At 47.6% G+C, this 25,395-nt stretch overlaps 11 protein-coding genes across 11 annotated transcripts; 8 read left to right on the plus strand and 3 right to left on the minus strand.

Annotated features, from left to right (window-relative positions):
* Positions 1 to 41: 41 nt before the first annotated feature.
* N7469_006801 (WD40 repeat domain-containing protein) lies at positions 42 to 1,409 on the plus strand (the record flags this gene model as incomplete). Its single annotated transcript, XM_056645719.1, has 1 exon — positions 42 to 1,409. The coding sequence occupies one exon, from the start codon at positions 42 to 44 to the stop codon at positions 1,407 to 1,409; it is 1,368 nt and encodes a 455-aa protein (XP_056499160.1).
* A 1,576-nt stretch (positions 1,410 to 2,985) lies between these two features.
* Positions 2,986 to 3,924, plus strand: N7469_006802 (alpha/beta hydrolase; the record flags this gene model as incomplete). Its single annotated transcript, XM_056645720.1, has 1 exon — positions 2,986 to 3,924. The coding sequence occupies one exon, from the start codon at positions 2,986 to 2,988 to the stop codon at positions 3,922 to 3,924; it is 939 nt and encodes a 312-aa protein (XP_056499161.1).
* Positions 3,925 to 4,157: 233 nt separating this feature from the next.
* On the minus strand, positions 4,158 to 6,672 carry N7469_006803 (origin recognition complex subunit 1; the record flags this gene model as incomplete). Its single annotated transcript, XM_056645721.1, has 3 exons — positions 4,158 to 5,634; positions 5,690 to 5,811; positions 5,881 to 6,672. 3 exons carry the CDS (start codon positions 6,670 to 6,672, stop codon positions 4,158 to 4,160), a joined length of 2,391 nt encoding a protein of 796 aa, XP_056499162.1.
* Positions 6,673 to 7,032: 360 nt separating this feature from the next.
* N7469_006804 (uncharacterized protein) lies at positions 7,033 to 7,263 on the minus strand (the record flags this gene model as incomplete). Its single annotated transcript, XM_056645722.1, has 1 exon — positions 7,033 to 7,263. One exon carries the CDS (start codon positions 7,261 to 7,263, stop codon positions 7,033 to 7,035), a length of 231 nt encoding a protein of 76 aa, XP_056499163.1.
* A 1,158-nt stretch (positions 7,264 to 8,421) lies between these two features.
* Positions 8,422 to 9,331, plus strand: N7469_006805 (uncharacterized protein; the record flags this gene model as incomplete). Its single annotated transcript, XM_056645723.1, has 4 exons — positions 8,422 to 8,578; positions 8,659 to 8,687; positions 8,761 to 8,901; positions 8,969 to 9,331. 4 exons carry the CDS (start codon positions 8,422 to 8,424, stop codon positions 9,329 to 9,331), a joined length of 690 nt encoding a protein of 229 aa, XP_056499164.1.
* A 605-nt stretch (positions 9,332 to 9,936) lies between these two features.
* N7469_006806 (uncharacterized protein) lies at positions 9,937 to 12,049 on the plus strand (the record flags this gene model as incomplete). The annotated part of the gene is made up of 2 exons (XM_056645724.1): positions 9,937 to 10,297; positions 10,356 to 12,049. The coding sequence occupies 2 exons, from the start codon at positions 9,937 to 9,939 to the stop codon at positions 12,047 to 12,049; spliced, it is 2,055 nt and encodes a 684-aa protein (XP_056499165.1).
* Positions 12,050 to 14,303: 2,254 nt separating this feature from the next.
* Positions 14,304 to 16,979, plus strand: N7469_006807 (uncharacterized protein; the record flags this gene model as incomplete). The annotated part of the gene is made up of 3 exons (XM_056645725.1): positions 14,304 to 14,942; positions 15,021 to 16,479; positions 16,534 to 16,979. The coding sequence occupies 3 exons, from the start codon at positions 14,304 to 14,306 to the stop codon at positions 16,977 to 16,979; spliced, it is 2,544 nt and encodes an 847-aa protein (XP_056499166.1).
* An 828-nt stretch (positions 16,980 to 17,807) lies between these two features.
* N7469_006808 (uncharacterized protein) lies at positions 17,808 to 18,238 on the plus strand (the record flags this gene model as incomplete). The annotated part of the gene is made up of 2 exons (XM_056645726.1): positions 17,808 to 18,025; positions 18,121 to 18,238. The coding sequence occupies 2 exons, from the start codon at positions 17,808 to 17,810 to the stop codon at positions 18,236 to 18,238; spliced, it is 336 nt and encodes a 111-aa protein (XP_056499167.1).
* A 422-nt stretch (positions 18,239 to 18,660) lies between these two features.
* Positions 18,661 to 19,185, plus strand: N7469_006809 (uncharacterized protein; the record flags this gene model as incomplete). The annotated part of the gene is made up of 1 exon (XM_056645727.1): positions 18,661 to 19,185. One exon carries the CDS (start codon positions 18,661 to 18,663, stop codon positions 19,183 to 19,185), a length of 525 nt encoding a protein of 174 aa, XP_056499168.1.
* Positions 19,186 to 20,063: 878 nt separating this feature from the next.
* Positions 20,064 to 20,291, plus strand: N7469_006810 (uncharacterized protein; the record flags this gene model as incomplete). Its single annotated transcript, XM_056645728.1, has 1 exon — positions 20,064 to 20,291. The coding sequence occupies one exon, from the start codon at positions 20,064 to 20,066 to the stop codon at positions 20,289 to 20,291; it is 228 nt and encodes a 75-aa protein (XP_056499169.1).
* A 2,149-nt stretch (positions 20,292 to 22,440) lies between these two features.
* Positions 22,441 to 24,975, minus strand: N7469_006811 (uncharacterized protein; the record flags this gene model as incomplete). The annotated part of the gene is made up of 7 exons (XM_056645729.1): positions 22,441 to 22,544; positions 22,598 to 22,784; positions 22,849 to 23,238; positions 23,298 to 23,662; positions 23,721 to 23,832; positions 23,894 to 24,402; positions 24,486 to 24,975. The coding sequence occupies 7 exons, from the start codon at positions 24,973 to 24,975 to the stop codon at positions 22,441 to 22,443; spliced, it is 2,157 nt and encodes a 718-aa protein (XP_056499170.1).
* Positions 24,976 to 25,395: the final 420 nt, after the last annotated feature.

Here is a 25,395-nt window from a genome sequence, read left to right on the forward strand (position 1 = left end):
TTCCTCTCCCTCTTTCGAAAATATCAAATAATTCGCACATCATGGACGTCGCACCTTCTCAAACAGCCGACCAGGCCGTTCGCGCCTCCGCCAAGCGTACCGCCGACCTCTTCGGTACAGAGTACTTAATGGTGACACCCTCCACCTCTACAGACGGTTCGATCGGCGTTTCCTACCGACGTAAAGCAGAATATGAAGATGTCAAGGAACTGCCTCCTGCATTGGCAGCCAAGCAAGCCCAGGCAGCGGCCGGCCGCAGTAAGCGACCAAAGATCCAGTCTCAAGCACAGCAAACCCCCGGAGACAAGAGTGGCTCATCCATGTCGCTCGTGAAGCGACCAGCTGCCAGTGCCGCCGCCGGTGCAGCTGGCGGCGCAGAACAGCACACAAGTCTCATTTCCAGACCTTCTGCAACTAAACAACAACGACCGGATTGGCACGCGCCGTGGAAGCTGATGCGTGTGATTTCGGGCCATCTGGGTTGGGTCCGGGCTTTGGCTGTCGAGCCTAATAATCAGTGGTTTGCCAGTGGAGCTGGTGATCGTACGATCAAGATTTGGAACATGGCGACTGGTAGTTTGCGACTTACTCTTACGGGTCACATCTCTACTGTACGTGGATTGGCAGTGTCGCCGCGACACCCCTATCTATTCTCGTGCGGAGAGGATAAAATGGTCAAGTGCTGGGACTTGGAGACGAATAAGGTTATTCGACACTATCACGGCCATCTGAGTGGTGTCTATACACTGGCGCTTCACCCTCATCTTGACCTGTTGGTGACCGGTGGTCGAGATGGTGTCTGCCGTGTCTGGGATATGCGTACTCGCAGCAATGTCCACGTTCTGGCTGGTCACAAGGGCACGGTCGCCGATATCAAGTGCCAGGAAGCCGATCCTCAGATTATCTCCGGCTCACTGGATGCCACCGTGCGATTGTGGGATCTTGCGGCTGGGAAGTCGATGGGTGTTCTGACGCATCACAAGAAGGGTGTTCGTGCTCTTGCAACACACCCTACGGAATTCACCTTTGCCAGTGCCAGTACTGGTAGTATTAAACAGTGGAAGTGTCCCGAGGGAGCGTTCATGCAGAACTTTGAAGGTCAAAATTCCGTCATCAACTCGCTCGCCGTGAACGATGAGAATGTCATGTTCTCCGGTGGAGATAATGGTTCCATGTCCTTTTGGGATTGGAAGACTGGCTACCGCTTCCAATCGATTGATACTATGGCTCAGCCTGGTTCTCTGGATGCCGAAGCCGGTATTATGGCCTCCACATTCGATAAAACTGGTCTCCGTCTCATCACCGGTGAAGCAGACAAGACCATCAAGGTGTGGAAGCAAGATGATGAGGCTACGCCTGAGACTCACCCTGTCACTTGGGCTCCTACCCTGGGTCGAACACGGTATTAGATGTGGTGGCATGGCGTTGTCTTTTCTAGGCATCTTTCTTCAAAGTCATTTAATACCCTTCCTACCTGCTTCGTCTTTTGATATATTGTTTCTTCTTTTCTACGGCACTAGGTGGAGTTTGGCGGGGTTTGTATATTCTCTTGGAGACATGGATGTTATCCAGGGCTTTGCGAATAGTTTTCTGGGTAGTTGATCAAAAAATATTTTTGTATCAGAATTGTGAAGCACTCCAACTCTACTGGAAATCACGATAATATTCCATTATCTCTATCCTCATTCCTTTTCGGCGTTCACAGTTTTCCGAGCTGCAGGAATCGTGTACTCTTCTCAGGTGTGTGCTCGTAATGTGAATTGATCCTTCTAAGGATACAAAGGTTTGTGTCTGTCTTGTTTCCCCTGAGCTTTACGTTCTCTGGATCTGGAGAAACAGCATTGCATGTCCTTAAATGATAGAGATCCAAACACGGATATATTCGAAGCTGTGTTGGGTTTGCAGTCCAAGAGAATACTTCTTACGACAGCAACCAGTGCCCTAATCTGTGGCCTACAACTGGGGTTAACCCGCCATAAGTCCGAGCTTGGCCAGGGAAACTGCACCGTCAAAGCAGGACGATCTCAAACCAAGAATCAAGGCCATTTCCAGAGGTCCAAGAGTTTTCAGCTCCCGATAACTTTGATTTGGGCGTTCGTGTCCATGAAGATAGACTCTGCATTCTGCTATAGATGTAAAATCTCAAACCAATATTGAATATCGATTGTAGCACTCACTAGTTCAAAAGGCTTTACAATGCCCTGAACGTGGGGACTTTCACTCTGCAGTGCTCTCACAACGCCCACCGATTTCGTTGAACTTCGTTATTGGCACTCCATATACGACGAACTGCTTGACCCTTCATTCGAAGAAGGTTGATGTTGTTGTTTTGTTTACCTTGTTTCTTGGAAGGAGAGAAGCACCGCATTTTGGAGAGAAAAGGCACGAACACACTGTGAGGAAAGAGCGACTGCCAATGACATAAAATGAAGCCTTTTTAGTAAAAGAACTAGTAGTATAAATGGTATTATTATTGGTTATAGATGGCTGTCTCAATGATATCAATTTAATTAAACGAGTAAGTCCAGATATCACTCTCGTAGTAGAACTGTCAACAAGATTAGGATGAACCTCTGTTCAAGACTATGATGTTCTATTCAAAACAGGTAAGAGAAGATTCATGAGCAGGAATCTATTTTGATTGGGATATTATTTCAAGTTGGAGTATTTCACTACTCTTTCTATAACATGATTAGGGCTACTGGTGGTAGACAGTATATCCGTTCCAACTCAGCAATAATAAATGCAAAATCCATGCTCAGATCTATAATTGACGTAGGTAAATTAAACTGTCAGCTTCGGATTTTAGGGGTGTACCTTGTGATTCTCCAGAATGTCCAAAATCCGAAATTCTTCGGACTGTCCTAAAATCTTCGGAAACCCTAACTGCAGTCTATAAAAGGGCAACCCAACAGACCAATCTCTAGAAAAAAAGCACAATTCCAATCATATCATTTGAAAATTTTATATCAATTGACCTTCAAAATGTCCGAAACTATCAAAACCATCACAATCCCCAATATCGCTTGGGATACTTCCGCGAACATTCACTTCCCACCCTCTTTCGACGAAAAAAAGACATATCCAGCTATGATCTCTGCCCACCCAATCGGCTCCTGCAAAGAACAAACATCAGGAAATGTCTACGGCAAGGCCTTAGCCGAAGCAGGTTTCGTAGTCGTCGCCTTCGATGCCTCCTTCCAAGGCGCATCCGGCGGCCAACCACGTTTCATCGAGAATCCCGAATTCCGCGTCTCGGATTTCCGCTATGTCGTCGATTACATGCAAACACTGCCGTACATTGATGCTGAAAGAATTGGCGTCCTGGGTATCTGTGGTGGAGGCGGATACGCCCTGAACGCCAGTATCACAGACTACCGTCTGAAATGTTGCGTTGGTATCACGCCCGTGAATTTTGGCCGATTATCCCGTGAATCATTCAGTGGTTTTGACCCTGTCGGTGGCCTTGAGAAAATGGCTAAACAGCGTACTCTTGAGGCGCAGGGTGGTGAACGTTTCGTTATGAATTATTTGCCTTCTACCGTGGAAGAGGCGAAGAAAATGACTTCTGATCCAGATATCCGTGAGGCGACGGAGTACTACAAGACTGATCGTGGTAAGGCACCATGTGGTGCTACGAGTGGGCTGTTCTCGTTTAATAGTGCTGCTATGGCTTGGGATGCTTTTAATCATGCTGAGGTTTTGATGACGAGGCCTTTTATGGCTGTTGTTGGTGATATTCCTGGTGGCTTTGGTGCGTATCGTGATGCGCAGGAGATTTATGGTCGGGCTGGTTCGAAGGATAAGCATATTGTTGTTCTTCCGGGTGTCTCGCATTATATGCTTTATGACGAGCCCAATGCTGTTAAGAGCGCGCTTGAGCAAGTCTTGCCTTTCTTGAAGAAGCATCTTGGCTCTGCCTAATTGCGGCGGAGTGCTGGTATTCCATTGTTGTCACAAGGACTTAAAAAATTGAGACCGTGTCTATCAAAGTGTGCCGGCCTACTACGAGAATTTATTACTTTTTATTTCAAGCAATTTGAGTTGATCTTTTGAAGGGTATCATACGCAATGTAATTAAGTTACTAGTACCATGCCGAATGGTACAGTATGTCTCAAACTCCCAGAATGTCTACTCATACAAGGTACATGCAAAATCACTGCTCAATCCCCAAACCAAAGCCTTTTGCTTCAGCATCTTCTCGGAACGCAGACCGGACATCTTCAGCTGCAACGCGAAGACGAACCTTACTGCTCCTATCGCCGCGCGTAGGAATTGTAGAGCCACCAAGTAGACTCTTCGTTGAGCCTTGTTCCAACGCCAAAACACCCGAGTTCATCAGCTCCATAGCCGCAAAGCCCAGAGCTCGCACTCGTGCCCCGGCGCCTCCTCCCAGAAGGAAATCCTTCACGCCAGCGCCGGCAGCACCAGCCACAGCAACGGCAGCATCGGCGATACGCCGTGCTTCATCTAAGATATCTCCGAAGGTTGACTCAGTAATGCCGGTGCGGTGAACACGTGCTAATAAAGCAGCGAGGAAGAGTTTTCCGGAAAGCGGGAGAGCACGCAAAGATTGCTGGAGGGGTGTGGATGTTGCCTCTTGAATGGCTTGTTTGATGGTTGCGATTGTGACGCGACCTGGTTGTCCCTTTTTCATTGCTGGTTTTGAAGCAGTAGAGCCTACCGCGTCAGTAGTATTCTTGTCTGCGAGTATCTTTTGTCGAGCAGGTGTCTTGCTAGGCGTCGCAGGTGGAGAATCTGCATCGCCATTTGTTGCTCCAGATTTATTGGAATGTTCCTCAGCGTCTTGCTCAGCAATTTCTACTGCGCGACGACAGATATCTAAAGCTCGCCGAGCGTCACCGCTGACGGCAGCGACTTTACGACTTGCAAATTGAATAGCGTCTGGGTCGACAATATTGCCTGGGACACTTGCGAGACGCGTGCTAATAATCTCCATCAAGTCCGTATGGCGATAACCAGGAAACGTGATACGGGTTAAACCGAGACGACTGGAGATTTTGTTACTCAGTGTTCGCTCCGGAAGGTCCATGGTATTTGCGACTGCTAGGACAATCAATCGCGAGTGCCGGAGGGCTGGCCAGTTGAAGAAGTTGTACATGACGGATTGGTTTTTGGTTACCAGCTGGTCCAGCTCGTCCATGAGAACGACGCAGGATACTCTTCGCGGAGAAGGGTGGGAGAATTCGGTCTCCAGGAGCTCTAATGCATGAGACGGCGATACTCGATCACCTTTCAATGCTTCCCACAACAGAGAGTAGGATTGGTGAGGATCAGTCAGTTTCATTCCGTTGATCTCGACAAAGATGAAGTCGTCCATCTCTTCGGCAAGAACTGCTCCGTTGAGCTGCGCGACGACTTCTCGGACAGTGGCGGTCTTTCCTGTGCCTGGTGTGCCGGAAATATAAATACAAGCGCCGGTACCCTCCATGATTGCCGCGCTCAGATGGTTATACACTGTGTTGAATTCAGTCTTCCGGCATGGAAGAGAATCTGGAACTGTGGAGACATGGAGTAATGTACGCGCTTGGCGATATGGCGAAGCAAAGTGAGTCGGCGAGAGGACACGAGTGCCCAGTGGTGTGAATTCCAAGGGCTTCTTGACCACAATTCTATGAATATGGGTTAGTATGCATCCTCTCAACCGTACATGCCAAAACTAGTTACCTTTTATGAGTCGGGGTTGTAAGCGCCTTCTTACGCTGCGATTGCGGAGTTCCACCAGGGGCCAATCTTTGTCTCTTTCGAGGGGTAGTAGGTGCTGCCTTCTCCTCCTTAGACTCAGTATACTGCGACGAAACAATGATGTTAGCGTGCAGTTTGCAGTTTGCAGTTATGCCAACCCGAGCATTACTCACCTCGCTGTCGGCCGTCTTGCGCTTTCGAGCAGCTTTGAGTCCGTCCTTAACGAGACTAATAAGTTTGAGGATATTGTTTTCATCATATACCTCCTCCCAGACAAATTCCTCTGTATATCGACCTTGAACTTGATTGACACCTCGGCGACACACAATGCATTTATTGTATTCGTTGAGCTCGGCCTTGTTCTTGGGAGGGGCTCCATTGGGGTATTTCTCGAAGAAAGCTTGCTTGGACATGACGGTCGCCCTTCCATTGATCGAAGTGAGGGGGTTCAGATTGAAATCGGCCGTCAGGTATTGTTCGTTCGGTAGCGCATCGGTTCTGCGCTTGTTTCTCGTCGACAGAAACTCATCCGGGCCTGCGAACCACATGATATTGGCAGACTTTAGGACTTCCCCTTCATTCTCATCATCGTCCTCTTCGACAAATTCCGTAATGATTCCAATCCAATCCTTTCCTGCTTCGGGTGACTTCAGCAGCACCACCTGACCCAATCTACATTCGAAGCCTCCCATTTTCGCCCCGATGATTGTACGCTTTTTCCTAGCCGGGCGCGATGATCTTCTCCTTCTAGATTTTGGCGTAGTTCCATTGTCTGCTTCAGCCTCGCCTTCCAGTTCAGACTCCGCGTCAAAAATCCAGTCCCAGGGGTGGTCTTCATCGCCGAGTTCATCATCGGAATCTTCACGGACCAAAGCCCCCTTCGTCATCCATTTTTGGGCTCGTTGGCGAGCTGTAGGACGTTTCTCAACCTCGGGCTCACTTGAATGGCCCGTATCGTCTGCCATTGTGAGAGGGTGTGGTGTTTTGACAAGTCGAAGTTGTAAGGGCGCAAGAAAATCGGCGCGACGCGTTGTCCACTTTACTCCTGATTTGGCTTAGCGTGCCAAGACGGAGTATAACCTCCCTTTCGCTGGTTTTTAGTAGAAATTGTTTACCATTCTTTATTTATGAAAGATACAATATGTCATAACTCATTTTAACTTGAAATTTCGAGTTTTTTAGAACCTCGATGGGCCAGAATTCCTTGATAAAATCCCACTGACTGCGATCATTTCGCCATGCAGAGTCGTCAAGTAGTTGCCAAGTCTTGTCACTGTCTTCATGAGAAAATGGTCAACCAGGAAAGAATTTCAAAGAGAGCTTATTCAAGCATATAGTTTGATGGCCAGGCGAGCCAGATCAACTTTGAATACCTGAACTATCCGAATATCAGCGGCAACCACAGCCAGGACAATATCCAATCTTCTATCGGTGCCGCAGAAATCAAATCTAGATTCTGGTGGACGTTTATTCTGAATGCTACCTCTGCCCTCGATACATTGACAATCCACCGCTGTCCGAACCAAGGAGCGGCGCCCAGCGTCCCTTACAGTCATTGTGAATATGACCCTCAAATACCATGTCCTGGTAATTCTGCGAGTGATCGAGGACTTTGGTGCCAGTGCGATATCTGTACCGATCCTGAGGCTTTTGTTCCTTACACTGGAGTCACCCGTTATTATAACTTTTCCATCAATGCAACCTGAGAAGTCGGCCCGGATGGTTATATACGAGAGTTTTTCGAAAGGTATTGACAAGCGATCAAGCAATGGCGACTCAACAATGAGACTCTGTTCGTGGAGTGGGAAGAGCCCACGTTAGAAAGTATCATCCAAGGGAAAGCTACCAATTTCAGCAATGCGGTTATCTTACCAAGAAATGTTGAATGGCTCTATTTACTACTCAACAATGCCCAAAAACCTTCGAATAGTTCTAATGGGTCTCCGGCTATTCATCCCAAGCGCCTGCATGGTCATGACTTCTATATATTGTCTGAAGGCAATTCTCCATTCAATAGGATGCTCATCACGTTAAATCCTCCACGTCGAGACTCCTTCATAGTGACTTCTGGTCATCTTCTTCTCGCATGGAAGGTGGGCAACCCGGGTGTCTGGCTTTTCCATTGTCACCTAGGCTGGCGTACGGAAATGGTATTTGATCTTCAATTTATCGAACACCCTGAATCAATCCCTTCTATAACTAACTTGACAGCCTTGGAAGAAAATTGTCAGGAATGGAAGATTAGTGCTCACAAGTGGAATATCGTCAAGTAACCCAATGACTCGGGTGTCTAATTCTGTGAAGGCCTCGAGAACCGCGGAGAGAACGACAGAAATAAGAGTAGGTTCAAACTAATATCATGGCGCTGTATGATGTACGTTGTAACTAAACGATACATGATATGTATGTGCGAGATAGTCAACTCTAGTGCCGCACAGTCCTCTTTCTAGACACTGCCCCAATGACAAGAAGTCCTCTCGTAACCAGTTATCTCAATTCTGGGCACCAATCAAGTGGATCCAGGAACTTGGTCATGAACCAAACAGTGTATAAGGCCAGCCATAGATAATTCGTGGCGTACAATTTTATACTTCGAATTGGCTGATGAACCATGGGTGTGACGTAGTGCCGAGGTGGAGCAACCCCCCATTTTCGTCGACTCCAATTGATGCGACCCTTTTGAAACTTCACTTCTTCACCTTTTCCTACACACCATGCCTCCATTTCGCAATTTACTCGGGCGAAAGCCTCAACCTAATGGCGTTGCTGTTGATGGTTTTGACGAGAATCACCTTTCACCCCATCCACGTCCCGGCCCGATCCCCATGCGCCGGAGTTGCGACAGCGAGCCCAATGAATACAAATTAAGCGGTGAGTCGACCTTTGTGGTAGTCAAACTACTGCAAGCCTGTGATACTATGAGAGATTCTGAGTGCTGACTCCTTTCTAAGTTGTGAATGATAGCGGCGTGTACCTTCCTGTGCGACCTTCCATCTTCTTTCTATACTTGCATCCGATTGAACCGGGGACTAACCACGCTCTCTTCTCCACAGCCCTCGCCGCCAGAGAAACAAAGTTTCTGGCACAGGTACCCAGGTTCATCGCGATCTTCCAATAACCACCGTGACCTAGTCGATGAGAATGAGCCATTCTCAATATCCCGCGAATCATTCGACTCTTACCGCCGTTCTTTCGTATGGTCCCCATCCACTCGTCGCATTAAATCAGACCAATCTAATTTTGCTTACACTTCTTTCCCAGGATATCTCTGCCCGCTCTCCAATCCACCACCCCGATGCTGCCCCATCACGCACCTCCCTTGATTCCCGCTTCTCCCGCATAACATCCCCCGCTATGCGCTCCACCAGCTTCGACAAACCCCCACCAACAGAAGAGGAGAATTTCGAGGAAGTAGGCCTAGCCGACGAGACCGAGGCGAAACCGAAAAAGAAAGGTATTTTCGCTCGATTCGGTGATTCCGACTCCCAGAGTCCCTCCAAGTCCTCCACATCCTTTGGCTTCCACATCCCCGGCCGAAAGCGCGGGCAGAGTGGGGGTGGATCGGAACTGGGGGCCATGAAGTCTGGCCTGGCGCCAACTTCGACAACAGAGATTACGGATTGAGTTAATTACGTGAGTTCTTACATGATTCCAATTCTGAATTATGTATGGGTGGCGTTATGGTTTATGAGATATGGGATGGTTGATCCATCCGTGTGATACTCTATCTGATTATTGCATTCACTGGTCCGGATACAGCTTCCTGTATAATGGAAGAATTATGTACCTCTGTTTGATTTATCTTCCTGTATATTTTTGTTTATTTTAATCTTTATGCTTGTCATGCATGGACTGATCATACACGAGATCGTCCAGCTGTCCATAGATGTTGTTGCATCTTCATAATCTACACAATCAGTTCAGTGGACCAGTACATAAATATAGCATAATCTAAAGGCTTTTACCAAATTATACTTCTCGATATTGATTTAGAGACATTATACTGGTTGTATTCTCGCAATATAAAATCTGCTGGTCTGATTATCCTGCCCTCGACATTATCACTGCAAACAGTGCAAACAAAATGAACGGCAAAAAAACTTCCTCCGCCCGGCGACCAAAAAAATTATCCTCCAGCACCGCGAGTATCACCAGCTCGCAACTCCACCATTTCTTCTTTTATTCCACTGCAGTGACGATATTTCCAGTCGCCGCACTACTCAATAATCATGGCTGGAGTAAAACGCTCCGTCGATTCCGCTGAGGACCGCAATGGAAAGCGGACCAAGACCAAGCTGGGCTCCGCCGTGAAAAAGTCCAAGTCCGATGCACCAGCCAAAAAGTCTGATTCTTCCAAGAAAGACAAGAAATCTTCGAAGAAGGATCAAAAACCTTCCAAGAAGAAGGTGGAGGAGTCTGAGGAGGAGGATGACTTTGATATTGACGATGTTTCGGATTCCGGAGACGACCTCGATGCGCTTGATGATTCCCCGGCAAATGATGTTGAAATGGACGACGTTGAGGAGGAGGATAGCGAGGAGAACAGCGATGAGTCTGAGAAGAAATCTCCTAAGGAGATTCAAGCGAAGAGTATGTCTGGTTCACACATTCTATGGGGTCTGCTTTTACTAACAATTTTCCTTCACAGGCAATGCCTCTCGCGAGTCCCACGCCAAACAAAAGGCTCTCCAACAGGAGCGCAAGGCCGCCAAACCCAACGCCGATATGATCGCCCGCTCAAAGAAGCTGTGGGAACAACTGCGTCGCAAGTCCCACGTTCCTCTCGAGCAACGCAAGAAACTTATCAAAGAACTGTTCGAGATTATCACCGGCCGAGTTCGAGACTTCGTTTTCAAGCACGACTCTGTCCGTGTTATTCAAACCGCCCTGAAATACGGAAATCTCGAGCAGCGCAAGGGAATTGCACAGGAGTTGAAGGGTAACTACAGAGAACTGGCGCAAAGCCGCTACGCCAAGTTCCTTGTTGGAAAATTGATTGTTCATGGTGACTCGGAGACTCGTGACTTGATTATTCCCGAGTTCTATGGTCATGTTAAGCGTCTGATTCGTCATCCTGAGGGATCTTGGATTCTTGATGATATCTATCGAACCGTTGCTTCGAAGGAGCAGAAAACTCGTCTTCTTCGAGAGTGGTATGGACCTGAGTTTGTTCTGTTCAAGGATGACAATGAACTCACGGCCGATCTTCCCAAGATTCTGGCCGCTCACCCCGAGAAACGCGCGCCTATTATGCACTTCCTCCACGAGTTGATCAACCAGTTGGTTCAGAAGAAGACAACTGGATTCACGATGCTTCACGACGCCATGTTGCAATATTTCCTTAGCACGAAGCCCGGTAGTAATGAGGCGAATGAGTTCCTCGAGTTGTTGAAGAGTGATGAGGAAGGTGACCTGGTGAAGAACCTGGCTTTCACCCAATCCGGTTCACGTTTGATGTCTCTGGCTTTTGCCTACGCCAATGCCAAGGATCGCAAGTTACTCCTTCGATTCTACAGAGATACTGTCAAGGTGATGGCAGGTGACCTGCATGGTCACATGGTTCTGCTTTCCGCCTACGAGGTCATTGACGACACCAAGCTGAGCAGCAAGTCAATTTTCCCTGAGCTGCTCAACCAAAATGATGCCGAGGATGCCCGCAACGATGAATTGCTCTACCAAGTGACTGACTTGACAGCCCGTATCCCTGTGCTGTACCCCTTCGCCGGTGACCGTGTCAAGTGGCTCCTCCCCGAACTGGACCAGGAGATTCTACAAGAGGTGCGTGAGGTCCGAAAAGAGACCTCCAAGAAGGACCCAGCTGTGCGTCAACAAGAATTGGCCAAGGCAGCCTCTCCAACTCTCCTTGCATTCATCGCTGCCCGCGCCGAGACTCTTCTGGACAGCACTTTTGGCTGCCAATTCATCTCTGAGGTTCTTTTCGAGGCTGATGGCGATAAGACCGCCGCTCTGACAGCCGTAGCCGAGGCTGCAAAGAGCAAGTCCGAGACTCGCGACTCAGCGGCAGTGGGTAGAACACTCAAGGCGCTCGTGCAAGGCGGGCGGTTCAACCCGGCCACAAAGTCTGTGGAGAAGGTCGAGCCCGCTCTGAATTTCCACGGGCTGCTGTATGAGCAGATTAAGGATGAAGTTATGGACTGGGCGACAGGGTCCAACACATTCGTCATCGTAGCGATGACCGAGTCAGACGATTTCGAGAAGAAGAGCGAATTACTCAAGACTCTGAAGAAGAACAAGAAAGCGCTGGAACAGGCTTCTGCGTCGGGCAAGGATGGTAAAGGTCCAGCTGCCAGTGGAGCAAAGATTCTGTTGCAGAAGATCTAGAACATAGCTGGATGTATCCGATATTTGTATCTGTTATTTTGGTGTTATATATAGGGTTAAAAGCATTTTTCTTCCTTGACATAGCATTTTCTGTCTCTTCCTTTTCGATTCCCTGTACGGAGTGCCGAGTACATACTGGTATTTAGTAACTTTTGACCAAAATTGAGTAAGATGAAGAACTCCACCGTGTGGATCCTCACGCATTGTGGATCTCAGGGGTTCGTTCCAGTCCTTGCTTGCTCCTTGCGATAACATTGCAGTAGCCAGTCATGCAATGTAAATATGATTTTAGTACAATTCCTTTGTAAACAATGCATTGTAATATGTTAAATTCTACTAGTTTCTACTTTATTGAATACAATTGTCATCTGTTTATCTGGATTGGAGTGTACTTTATACACTTTTATCTGCGTAGTGGACCGTCTCTGAGCTAAAAACTCTAAGCTTCGACTGAGTCTCACCGACTTCCACTAACGACTGCTCTGCATCAGCGCCATAATTTCATTCAATAACCACACTAACTACCTGGTAGAAATGATATCCATGAATGTGGCTGATACTTAATTGCGTTCACTGGTGACCACGGCTATAAAAGAGGTGATTATTGAGGAGGGCTATGTTACCGGTATAGAATGGTACCTATGGAGCAGGGAATCTTGAAAATACGACTAGACTAAAGGCAGATTTAGATGCGAACCTGATTATATATCAAACTTTTCTATCTATATAGTACTAGCTTCTATCATTTAACATCCTTGATAGAGTGTCAGCAGATTGATGAAGGTGTACAAATTGTACTACCTTGGAGTACTAATGACTTCATTCCCAGTCGTAACTGTTTCGACAATAACAGAAAATCGTAGCAATTTCCAATGGCACCTTCCAATTATCCTCTAATCCATTATTCATGGAAGGTGCAATGTTACTTCCAATGTTTCCCTTTATTACGCCATTGTTTACTTCCAGGTTTCTTCTTTCTCTATCCTCATCATGTCTTATCTTGTTCAACCCCTTCGAACTTCTCTTCGCAGATTGATTCATGATAAAGCCTCAACTCATAGACTACTTTCCCAGTTCTATTTCCCGCTCAATTCAACGCTAGACACTCAACTTACCTACCTATTTACATGAGAGAGAAGAGTATACGTGGAACGTTGACGAATAATGTGATATTCCCTCCGATCGAGGGTCGTACCCTCCAGACATCTCTTAAAGACTTAAAGTTATGAGCTCGACCTCATAACTTGAGACCTTTGGAGAAGCAAACACATTCGATTTCAGGGATACTGTTGTCAGCTCTGCGAGGTTCCAGGATCCGGATTCTTGTCCAGGCCAGGTGAGCCTTGCCAACGCTTCTAATAACACCCCTTGCTGATAATTAAAGCTCAGCGCTTCTTTGCAATGGTCCAGGTCATTTTTGGGGGGAGGGGAATCGAATTGCTCTTACTTCTACATGCTGTGAGCTACTTGCAACTCTCGTAGCAGATATCTACTGGAGGAGGTCATACCCTGATCTACTGGATGACATGAACAGATGTTGCCTTGGGGTAATGAAAAGCAATGAACCTTGGAAATCCATCATGGTCGTCAAGAAGACAAGATATCTAGTCGTTATTGTGCACCCAGTGGAAGTCTCAACTTCATGGGAACTACTGGCAAGCCCTGTGAAATGGATTCAGGCGGGGATCTTTGAGCCATGTCCATGTAGCTGAGCTTAGGTTTTTTTTTTTCTCTTATTGAGTTATTATTCCACTTCTTGACAGCATATAATTCACCCACTAGTGTAGCACAGAAACTAAGGTACTACCTTTAGTACCCCGGACTACTTCAGTTTATCAAGAATATTAGCAGTATAGTGTAGAGAATAAGACTCGCCCATTCGATCCACTCAAACTCAAGCTTGGACTGCAGACAACATATATACAACATGAATAATCCACTTATCGAAATATATTCATTTCACAAACTCTTACTCTTAGTTAATATATAGCAATTATTAGACTATAATTGCAATGCAGTTCTCCTCACTGCGAAACTGTAGGGCAATGAAGGTCATGTGTTCCCCTTGGTAAGCTCGTCTGTCGATCGCCATTAGGGGGGACTCCCCCGAGGGTTAGTCTGCTTTTTTCAGGGACCGTTTGGTTCAACGGCTCCTTTCTTTTTTTTCTTTTCTTCTTTTGCTTTCCTCGATTCTGCCCATTTCACGCCTCAACGCCTTTACGCTTTCAAGTTTCGCCCTCGGGCCACCGTCCGCATGCCCTCTCTCACCTTAACAGACCCGGACATGATCCTGCCGTACGACGGTAGTGAACGAGAATCCCAAACACCCTCTCCACCCTCACAACTCGTATATTTGTCCAATCTCAATGCCCGTTATAATTCCCATGATCCTCACATGAGCTCCACGTCCTCATCGCGCAAGAAGAGTTTTTCGCGCTGGAATCATGAGGATTTGAGCACGAGCGCCAGTCGCAGGTTGTCGGATATCGGGGAAGAATTGTCGCCTGCGCGTACTGCTGGGTTTGATGAGGAGGAAGAGGAGCAGGGTCCATCTTACTACTCTGGCCAGAGCCAGAGTCAGGGGCAGGGTCAGGACCAGCAGTATACGCCGACTGACGCGACGGAGTCCAAAGATAACGCGAGTAGCTCGAGCTCAACCGTTAGCGCGGGGAGCACGCACACGAGCACGAGGGATGGAGGGTCCAAGCCAGAGGATTCAGTCTCAGATCAGGATCAAGCTCAGAGCAGTTCTACAGAACAGATTGCAGGCTTGCCGGTCAAGAATGTCATTTCGTCGGCTGCAAAGGGCAAGGGACCTGGTGATGAGTTCTCTTCCGCCATTCTGAGCAGCGAAGCGGAGAGAATTTTGGATAATGCGAAGAAAAGATTGACGGTAGGTCACACATACATACCCCTTGGAAGATATACTTCTTTCTACTATCGATCTCTGGAATGCTGACATTTTCTTCAGCTCATGGAAGGAAACCTGAACCGTGCACGTTCATCGGTGCGCCTCACGCCGTCGCCGTCGCCATCTGCGCCAGGAACGACCTCGCCCATGGGAATGCCAGCTGGTGGATTATATAGATCTATCTCGAAGACTGATCGACGTGGCTCAATGCTACGTCGCCAGTCGTATCTGCCCTCACAAGACAATTCAACGAATCGGCATTCGCGGGTGCATAGCGAAACCAATTTCCCAGCGGAATCGAGTTTGTCTACAGATACGAAACGTCTTTCTCGCTCGGTCAGTGCGATGGGCTCGAGTAGCTCGAGTTTCCACAATGACGACCGATCTTTTCAGTACGAACCGACGAGAGCATATCTCACGCATCGCGCATCTATATCTTCGATCAGACCACCACATCTAGAAGCGCAATCGCAGTCGAAATCACAAAACAACTCGCGACCTGGCTCACAGGCAAATTCTCAAGAACACTCTCCACAGTCGCCACATTCTGCGCAATCAGGACCATCACCTGTGGCTAGTGACTCGCCAGTTTCAATTTCTCACGAGGGTAGCCAAGACTCACCAAAGGGACTAGGAATCTCCAATGAAGACGAACCCAAGTCTACGAATGGCGGTGATTTCAGCCCCGTTTATAGTTCCTATGGCCCGCCTAGTCGTGCTCAGTCGCAATTACAGGTTCGCGATCTCCAGTATCAGATGAAGGGTCTTCATATCAAGATCTCCTCACTCAAGGTCCGAAATCAGGAAGATAACCTGCGCCGACGAAGTCTGCAGAGTCTTCGTACACCCAGTCCACTCACGGCCGCAGATCCATGGTATCAGAATGGGCTGGAGATCCGTGATGGCTCGAGTAGTCAAGGATCCGATGCGAGACGGGATGGTAGTGCCGAGTACACGCGTGACTCTCGTCCCCACAGCCAGAACAATATCGCCAAGGAAAATCATCTCAACCCTACGCGGGAAACAGAAGGAGAGAATCAATCCAAGAGAGCTAGTTCTGAGTGGCAGGACCAACGCGATGACCACGATCGAAACCTATCCACGGCGCACAGCATGTATGAAGATGCCGAGGAGGGCGATTATGACGGCGAAATCGACCGAGAAGCTCTGGACGAAATTCTCCGTGAACCATTGGATGAAGATTTGGAGAGTCAATATGAGTACGGCCAGAATGGCGAGGGAGTGCCACATGAAGAGCGGGAGGATGCCTTTGACTATGAGCATTTCATTCTTCATAGTGCATTGGGCAATTACTCTCGTCAAGTTCGTCGTGCAAGCAATGTTTCTCATGAGTCTACCGCGACAACTCGGCCGTATAGACCGGTGCAACACTCGCGGACTAATAGTAATATGTCTAATTCGACGGTGGCTACTTTTGCTACTGCCACCGAGGGGGAGGCTCCTGACGAGGAGGATGATGTTAATAGTATGATGTATTGGGATCGTCGGTTCAATCATGGTATGTTCATTGATCGTTCGGCTTATTTGGACAGAACTTATCTAACGCGACCAGAACTACGCCATCGCCATGTCCAAGAAGAACCGATTCTAGAGACCGATCGATCTGAGACCCCTCGTGGACCACGAGGTGGAGATCGAGACAGTGACGGAGATGGAGATGCAACCCCAGTCGAAGACCATTTCGTCGATGCCAATGGTCGTTCTTCATCTGCTACGACTGGTTCAGCAACTCCCACCGCTCTCGTCTCATCGCTTGTTTCTACTGTGCGCGCGGCTTCGGCTTCCAGTCCACACCCGGGCTCGGCAACTCCAACTTCCGGTGGTATTAATGATGATGATACCCAGATGTTGGAGCGACTGTTCCAGAGCCTTGGGAATGTCTGTATGGATCTTCAGACTATTACCACCTCTCCAGATCCAGATCTCAAGTCGGCGCGGCTACTTCGACGACGATTAGATGCGGCGAGACGAGTGTTAGATGGAGAGCTTGATACTTGATATCAACGCGACTCAGCGTCGACTCTATTCTTTTTTGTTTCTTTATACTTTGCTCCTTGTTTTTGTCTTCTTTTGGTCTCGCCTTGTATGGCCCTGACTTCGTCCTGTATATTGTTGGATTTCTGTCCGACCTTTCCTTCTTCTGTGATACCCAATATTCTCTTTTCTTTTCCCTTGATATACTTCCAGACATGGTTGATCCATGGTCTAATGTCTCTGATCTGCTATATTTATACATCTATATCCATATCTACAAGTTGACGTATTCACATTCCTATGTACTTTGTCCCCCTGCATCTACCCCAGATGTCCACATTTCATCAAATCAGCACATCACCCGATCCCCCCACATGCGAAAGACTATCCCAACCTCAACTTTACCACTTCGCAATTCACTGCAATCAACTGCAACATTCAGAGACTACCTGCAAGATCGAAGTCTCAGTCAATCTTTTACATTGATTCTCATCACCCCATCCACATTCCACAGTGACACTTCCACCACCACAGCAAACCAACCCCTTTTTACCCCGCGACGCGCCTCCCCCAAATCGCGTCGCGAAAATCATCCCACCAACATCAAAAAGTTGAATCAAAGTGCGCCAATCACCACATCTCAAAAAAAAAAAAAGCAATCGCAATACCATCTAACACATACACACCAACAGAGCAACAATACCCCGCTATTTACAATACCTAATCACCACCATAAACATCACCATCACTCAATAAACACACAACACACCCCCCCCCCACCATCACATCACATCACACATGGACACATCACTAGACTCAACCCGATCAATCCACCCAAAATCCAGCATCATAATGGCATCCAACAAACCAACCCAACCAGCGCGTCGCCTTTTAATCTTCCAAGAAGCGCGCAATCCCGCAAATACCGCAGAAATCGCCTATCTCCCCGTAAACAAACTTGGGTTACCGATCTGTGGCGATGGTCCTGTCCTTCCTGATTTACTGGAATTACCTCTTCGTATTGTTAAGGCTTTTACGGAGATTTTTAATCAACCTAAATACAAGGGGTGGTGAGTCTTTTTTTGTCTCCAACATTGGACTGGACTGGATTGTCCTATATCTTGGAGGGGGGGGGTTGGAGTGTTGGCTAATGGGAGTATTCTAGGTCTGTTCGCTCGGCGGGTCCGTACCATGATACATCTGAAGAAGGGAAATTTTATGCTGTTGTTCTGGAGCAGACGCAGGGTCATCAGGAGATGAGTGCTAGTGCTGGGTCTCCATGATTTTGGTATATTTAGTAAGTCATAGTTGGATTGAGTTGTGTTGATGTACCTTTCCGTCCGATTATTTTTTATATGGACTTGTACAGTGTTAAGATTATGAATTACAATGGTAATGGTCTACTACTTTTTCTACTATATTTGACTATTTTGACGGTAACTTATTACATTACTGGTATTGAGATACATATAAGGGAGTATTGACTAATTTGGAAGGCTCGCTGGATTCGGTCGAGTATGATTCGTTCCTTCTTCTTCCTGTTCTTCTTCTTCTCTTTATTATTCGCTTCTCTTTCCAGCTCTCTTTCTTCTAGAGAAGACAATGTCGTATCCTCCCCTGTCCGAATAATCCTCGGGAGCCAGTAAGCTACAATCCCAATTGTTAATCTAAGCCAGATATTAATTGAGAACAGTACTCGTCGGGCATGAGAGACTGGGAAGTCCCGAGACACTCAGGCCCAGGCCCTGCTGTCTATACATCGGTTGCTCATAACCAATTGGCCAGCCGCGACAACCACGTCGCACATTCCCACGAGTATGGGGGAACTGCCACCAGAGAACGCCGAGCCAACGATGCCTACAACGCTCGCCCCAATTACGCCAGTCCGGGCGTCGAATCTGGGTTCCAGTCCCAAGCTGGAACTCCAGAACCGCAAGAGAACTCCCTCGCCTCTGCCCTCCAACGCATCCACCATCTTGAGAATATCCTCTTGAGGCATGGTTCGGAGCTCTTGCGGATCAATGCCCAAGTGGCTCAGCAGAGCCAGGTCATTGACTACCAGCCGGCACAGTTGGCGCGCCAGGGCCAGAGATTGGCCGTCCTAGAGGAATCTCTAACCATTATCAGGCAGGGCGGAGGTTGCTCGTCAAGGGAGCGCCCAGACTTCTCGAAGCCTGGCGCAGCTTCGGGGGAGCCAGTGAGCTGGCTGGGGAGGACTGCGTGGGGATGATGGTATTCAAATAAGGCGTTCATATGTATTAATTAGCAGTTTGTTTTCTTTTGTTTTTCTTTTTCCATAATTTCTCATATATTGCATCTACGGCCGAGTATTTTGTGTAATTCACTTTGTGATTTATTCTGTCAATTGTCTGGTGTAAATAGCCTAATTTTTCTTCTCAGGGGATGATATAAAAAATTTGCGTTGTCATGCTGCCCAGCAGGTGCAATCTCATATTTCGTTGGTTATAAAAAGATTTCAATCTTTATTTGCTCATACCGGTCTGTAGTTCAAGGTCATATTTATCAGAAGATTTTCATAATACCCAAATTCTGTTTGGATAGTGATGTCTATCAAGCCCAGATAGTCGACGCCTAGGACAGAAATGTCGAGTATGCTTTCACGCCTTGTTTTTAGTACTTTATTCAACAAATTATGTATCTGTCTTCTATATCAATTTTATGAGATTTGACTACTTTATTACTAAGATAGACAGTCTGGCTGAGTTGGAAGGTCCGCTGGATTGGCTTGAATAGTCTTCCTTCTTTTCTCTTCTACTTCCAACCTTCCCCATCCACAACTTTCTCTTCTCTAGAAGAAAGTAATATCATCCAAGCGGTAACCTCCGCAAGTTTTTCTTTCTTTTTTCTTCGCCATTCTTCGCTTCTTTCTCTTCCTCCTCGCTTTCTCCTCCTGAGGGCAACCATGTCCGGGTAGCCGGGAGGACCGGTACGCTGCAATTCCAATCATAACTCAGTATAAACACTAATCAAAAACAGTACACAAGGCCTTGAGGGGCTGTGAAGTCCCGAGACACGCAGGCCCCGATACTGCTGCCGACCAAGGAGTCTGGTGGTCTATAGCCATGCCGGGCACTGCTCACAATAGGCATGTCCAGACCAACCAAAAGGGCCTACAAATTCTCCAGTAGCAGAGATAATCAAGCTGGGGGCATCACATACAACACTTATGCTCGGTACGCCAATACAGACGTGGAACCTGAGTTCCAGTCCACGGCTGGAAATGAAGAACAGCGGGAGTCGCTCGCCCTTCGACGCATTAACCTACGCGAGAACATCCTAGCGAGTCAGGGCTCAGAGCTCTCGCCTGTAAGCTAGGTGGTAGGTTACCAGCGGGCACAGCTGGAATACCCGATGCAGAGATTAGCATATCTGGAGGAATCTCTTGCCACTCTCAAGGCAGAGAATACTCGCCAAGGAGGCGTTAGGCGCAAACTTCGCGAAGTCTGGCGCAGCTTCGAGGGCGCCAGTTAGCTGGCGCGGGCAATCTGCGTCTGGGTAAGGGCATGGAAGACAATTCGGGAGGGGGGGCTCATATTAACTTGCTGTTTGTATTCTTTGCTTTGTTTTCTATCTTGTTTGTTTGTTTTTTTTTTCTTCCGTTTGATATCCTTCTATCTCTGGGATCTACAGCTGTTTGTTTTATGTACGTCAGTTTGCAAGTTGTTCTGGCGATTGCTTGTTGTAATAGCCCCAGTTTTGTTCTGTATTTATGAATAAATCTATCTTTCAAGAATATTATACAAAATTATTTCTCGAGGATTATTGCCCATGATCTTTTACCAAATTTCCACTTTTGAAGAAATGACCCGACATATGTAGTGGACTACATATTTTTCTACGATACTGGAATACATCGAATGCCCTGGATTTGCTGTCAGCTTTACTTTTCACCGATAAGAGCCAGTCTATCATCATATATGACGGTGTCAAAATGGTTCTCTTAAGGGATTGACTGCTTCTAGTTCCATTTCGATGGGTTTCAATTTTCAGACCAGCCCTATACTACATAGTATGCAGTAGCTGATATTACAAGATCTAACCATGTACATCTCACTGGATAATATGACGTCCAATCAACCTCCTACTTCGGTTTCAAATATCAATGTATGCATCACATTACGTTTCGGAGCCTGACCCCAAAAAACATTAAGTTAGCGCAAAGCTGTGTGCAGCTGTCCACGGCCTATAAGAGGCAAAACGTCCATGGTTACTCCAGCATGGAGTATAAGACATAATATCTAGTTGACAAATAATCGAAGTTATGGCTTTTATAATAACATTCATAGTCTAGACATATTCCTTCCATCCATATGAACCAGATCAATTCCGATATTTTTCTAATTTGGTACTAAGTCGAGTACTCCAAGACAGCATTTCCCTCTCCTCCTCCATCCATCCCATCTTCTCTCCTCAACCACCTCACCTCAATACAATCAAAAACACTACATAATGGCCAGAGCATCAAGCACAGATGTAAAACAGCAATCCCAAATAAAACATGACATCCCACAGAGTTCCCACTAATTTTTACCACCAGAGACAACCTCGAAGCAGCGACCCAACCCTCTCCCTCTGTCTCCTCGTTTACGAAATAAACAACGATGAATACACCCTAACAACTTCCCCAGGCCTCCCCATAGTCCCAAGTTCCCCCTTCTACCAAACCCTCCAAGACCTCTGGTCTCAACACGGAAATCGTGACGCAACGCCTAGCATCGGTTTAATTCGAGCCGTGGCATCAGATATTCATCTCAGACCGCGATTATGGAATTTGTATCCCCCACCTTTCCTTGTCACTCCCATAATCCTTTAGATGGGCATGGTGGCCGCTGACGCAGATGACGCTTTTAGTGCTATTTATCGCAGTTGGCTTGATTATAGCTCCGATTTGCAATATGTTTTGTTGCAGTCTACACGGAATAGTGAGAGTGGTGTACTTGGGGCGGGATCTTCTGTGGGTCCTGGTAGTCGAAGGGCTTCGCCGAGACATCGATTTGGACGTGTTAGGTCGGGGTATATGGCTGAGGGCAGTAGCGAAGAGAATTAAGTGAATTATGTTCAAGTTCAAGGGGATGAGACCAAGATATCAAAGCGGTTCGGTTTTCTGGGGATTGTTATTGTACTTTCTTACGACCCACCTACAAACACATTCTGCGCAATCAATTAGTCTTTAACGGTATTATTATGAAGCGAGGCCTATAAGAGATATCAAGACTAAGCGATATCAAATAATGATTTGAGAAAAATAAAAAAGTCCGAGGATCCAGCAAAGAACAGCCCCAACACCCTTGAAAGACGATGGCCGCGAGAGAGAAAAAGACACAGCAAAAAGCGTCACCTCGTTCATCCACATGCATCACTCTCTTTTCTCTTTTTAATTCTGTTTTTTTTTTGTTTGCCGATTTGATAAGATTTCAACTTCATGATTTGTGGTTAGTGAGATTCGAGGGAATGGCCAGTCAATCTACGCGTTAGATGGTTGGAGGAGACTAGCGCAGTGGCGGAGATCTAAAGAGCGTGAGTCTGTGGGGTCGAAGACTGCGTGGACACGCTCTTCGAGGTAGAAGGCTGGAATAAGTCAGTATCATGAGCTACTAGAAGAAGTAAGATGAATGGCTTACGGGAAATCTGAATCATGTCGAACCAACGCAGGGCATTCTCGTCGCTTCCGTCAGCGGCCTTAAGCGTGCCGTCTGGACGGACGTTTGTCTTAGGAGGTAAGCTGCGCATGCGGAGGAGCATGTGCAGGATATCGGCAAAGCGCTCGGACTGGTTATAGTAGTACGGCGGGCGCTTGTCGAGGGGCCACTGTAGGATGTTTTGTTTAGCGAAATCGTGTGAGGTTGACATTGTGAAGAATGGCATCACTTACGCGTTGGACAAAGTTCTCATTATCCCATGACCGGAAGAGCCAGCAAGTACGCTCGACACAGTTGAGCAGAATGATAGAGACTAGGAAAGTCTCGAACCAGCCGGTCTTCTGTCGCTGGAGCAATCGACGCTCCAGGTCATTGATCACAGATTTGCTCAGTTGCATGGCACGCTTCTCCATGCCGGCGCGAAGCTGACTGCAGAGCAGAGCGTGAGATTCGGGATCTGTCACTTCCTCGATGGGAAGACGACCCTCGTCAGATGGCTGGGAGAGAGAGTGCATGGAGGTGGGAGGGAGAGTAGGGTTGTAGTAGGTTTTCCAGGCGAGCTCAGTGTCCACCAGAATATGGGTGGCGACCCATAACTCCACGGCACGCTCGAGCAGAGTATCCTAGAAGGTTCAAGTAAACAAGTGATACATTTTGCGCGTGTCCTCGGAGTGCAGCTTACCTTCTTAGATTGACCCAACTCCGAAGCCAGCAGAAGAGTCGACTTAACAAAGAGAGATGGTTCCCGCTCAATGAAGAATTGCCCAGTCTTCTTGACGTAGATCTCGAGCTTGCTGGGAACATCATCGGCATCACTATCAAGGATGTAAAGTTCCTGTGGAGGTCCCGAGAATTGATCGTCGCCTAGCCCTTGAAGTTGAGGGTCAAGTGCAGATACTGATGCACGATGGCCTTGCATTCCGCTCAAAGTAACATAGATCATGGTCTCTTCAAAGTGCGTCACTTCAATGCGGCCAGCATAATGCTCAAACTTAATCTGATTCCTGATAGCACTAGTATCATGATAGGCAAGAGTAGCATGCAGGTCTAGATAACGCGGTTAGTCTCTGCATATAGTACATCTGACATGGCGGCAATAACTCACTGGCGTTATAAAGTTCAAATTCCTCTGAAAGACGAGTTCGAATGCAAGGATGCTTCCAAAGACGAGCACTTTCCACGCTAGCACAGGTTGTGCAGGGAGTATCGCCGGAGCACTGAAAATTATATTAGAAAATCGTCTGGTTAATCCGGTGCGAGAGTTCAGATGTATCTTACAGGTTTCTTGAGCATACGGCAACGGATACATGCGCCTCGTTTGCGCACTTCCTGAACCTCCTTCCGTCGCTCAGCACTGAAGCGGCCGCGCACCTTAGGCTTGGTCGGCTTCGTAGAATTACCAAACTCATTGACAAATCCCTTGGCCTGCGTGTTCGGGTTCATTGCAATTGGGCGCGGGTATGAGGCAGCTCGCTGGGTAGCTGCAGTCAATGAAGGGTCATGCTCTTGAAGGCTGTCAAACAGAAGTTGTTCCTGTGTCGATAATTGCTGGTTCCACTGGTTAAGCTTGAGACCATCAGGGCCCAGGCCATCTGGATCCATTGTCAATCCTTGCGGTACCATCTCGTTGGCAGAGGCAGCAATCAGAGAAAGCTGCGACTGACGCGCATTAGATGTTGATTCCGGAGTGAGAGAATGATCGAGTGGTGGAGACATCGAGGTCGGATGGTCCGAGGTATGGCTAGGCAAAGCAGGAATCGTGGGAGTCCCTGAGGGCTGAGAAGTTCCTATGAATTGATTTGCGTTAACAGTCGCGAACTTGACTGGTGGTCTTATACTCTGTGTCAGAACTGAAATCACTTCTACTTACCTGGTTCTTCTTGCTTGATATCACCTTGCTGAGAGGCTGAGCCCTGAAAGTCGGCCTCCAGAGCTGGATCGACTACCACCGTCTTGCCACCAACGGTCACAGACTGAGTGTATTGAGGTCCACGCTTGGTGGTATCCGATGCACCAACCTGACGAGAAGCCTCGGCCAACACATTCAGACCGTCGAAATTGGGCCGATTGAACGATCCATCTCCCGACTTCCCTTTACCGCCAGGGGCATTCGGGTCCTTATTCGCATCACCTTCAGTGAGATCCGGAAGTTCATGAAGTCGCAGAAGTACGCGCTGGCGGTCCCGTAGAGGGATAGCCTGGCATTTCTTTACCAGGTGATTCGTCAAACTATCAATTCGACCCTTGGGAAACTTCTCGCCACAGGCCTTGCAGGTATGCTGGTAACGATTACTAGAGTCTTCCAGCTTGGGGCCTCTAACGAAGAACTCAAGGATGAGTTGGTTTGGTTTGCGTCCCATTGTGTTTGGTGGATGGTATGGGCGGGAATGACCAAGGAGGGGGGGTATGACACAAGATTGAAAGGAGCTGAAAGAATTTAACGCGTCGATCTCGAGGCTTTCTGAGGTAGACAAGATCAAGTCTCCTAAAATGCGTCCGAACAGTCCAAGTCGTTATTTCGAGGGACAAATCGTGTTTTGTCCACAACACACGCGGTCCAAGGCGCGAGAAGAAAATTCGAGTCCGGTGAAGGTGGACGAAGGGGGGTGAGGAGGTAGAGGGAAGGCCCAAAGACCAATGTGGCCGAACGGCACCACGACAGAGGGTTTTGAAGAGTCCCCCAAGACAAGACGATCAACAATATTCGATCCCAAGAATCGCAAGATGAGCGGCAAAACTGGGGGGGGGCAGTAGGAGGCGGTCTGGGCGGTGCGGAAAGT

Source organism: Penicillium citrinum (genome assembly GCF_028827155.1).
Source record: "Penicillium citrinum strain IBT 23319 chromosome Unknown utg000006l:1.0-3011923.0:1.0-3012962.0, whole genome shotgun sequence".
Classification (NCBI taxonomy): domain Eukaryota; kingdom Fungi; phylum Ascomycota; class Eurotiomycetes; order Eurotiales; family Aspergillaceae; genus Penicillium; species Penicillium citrinum.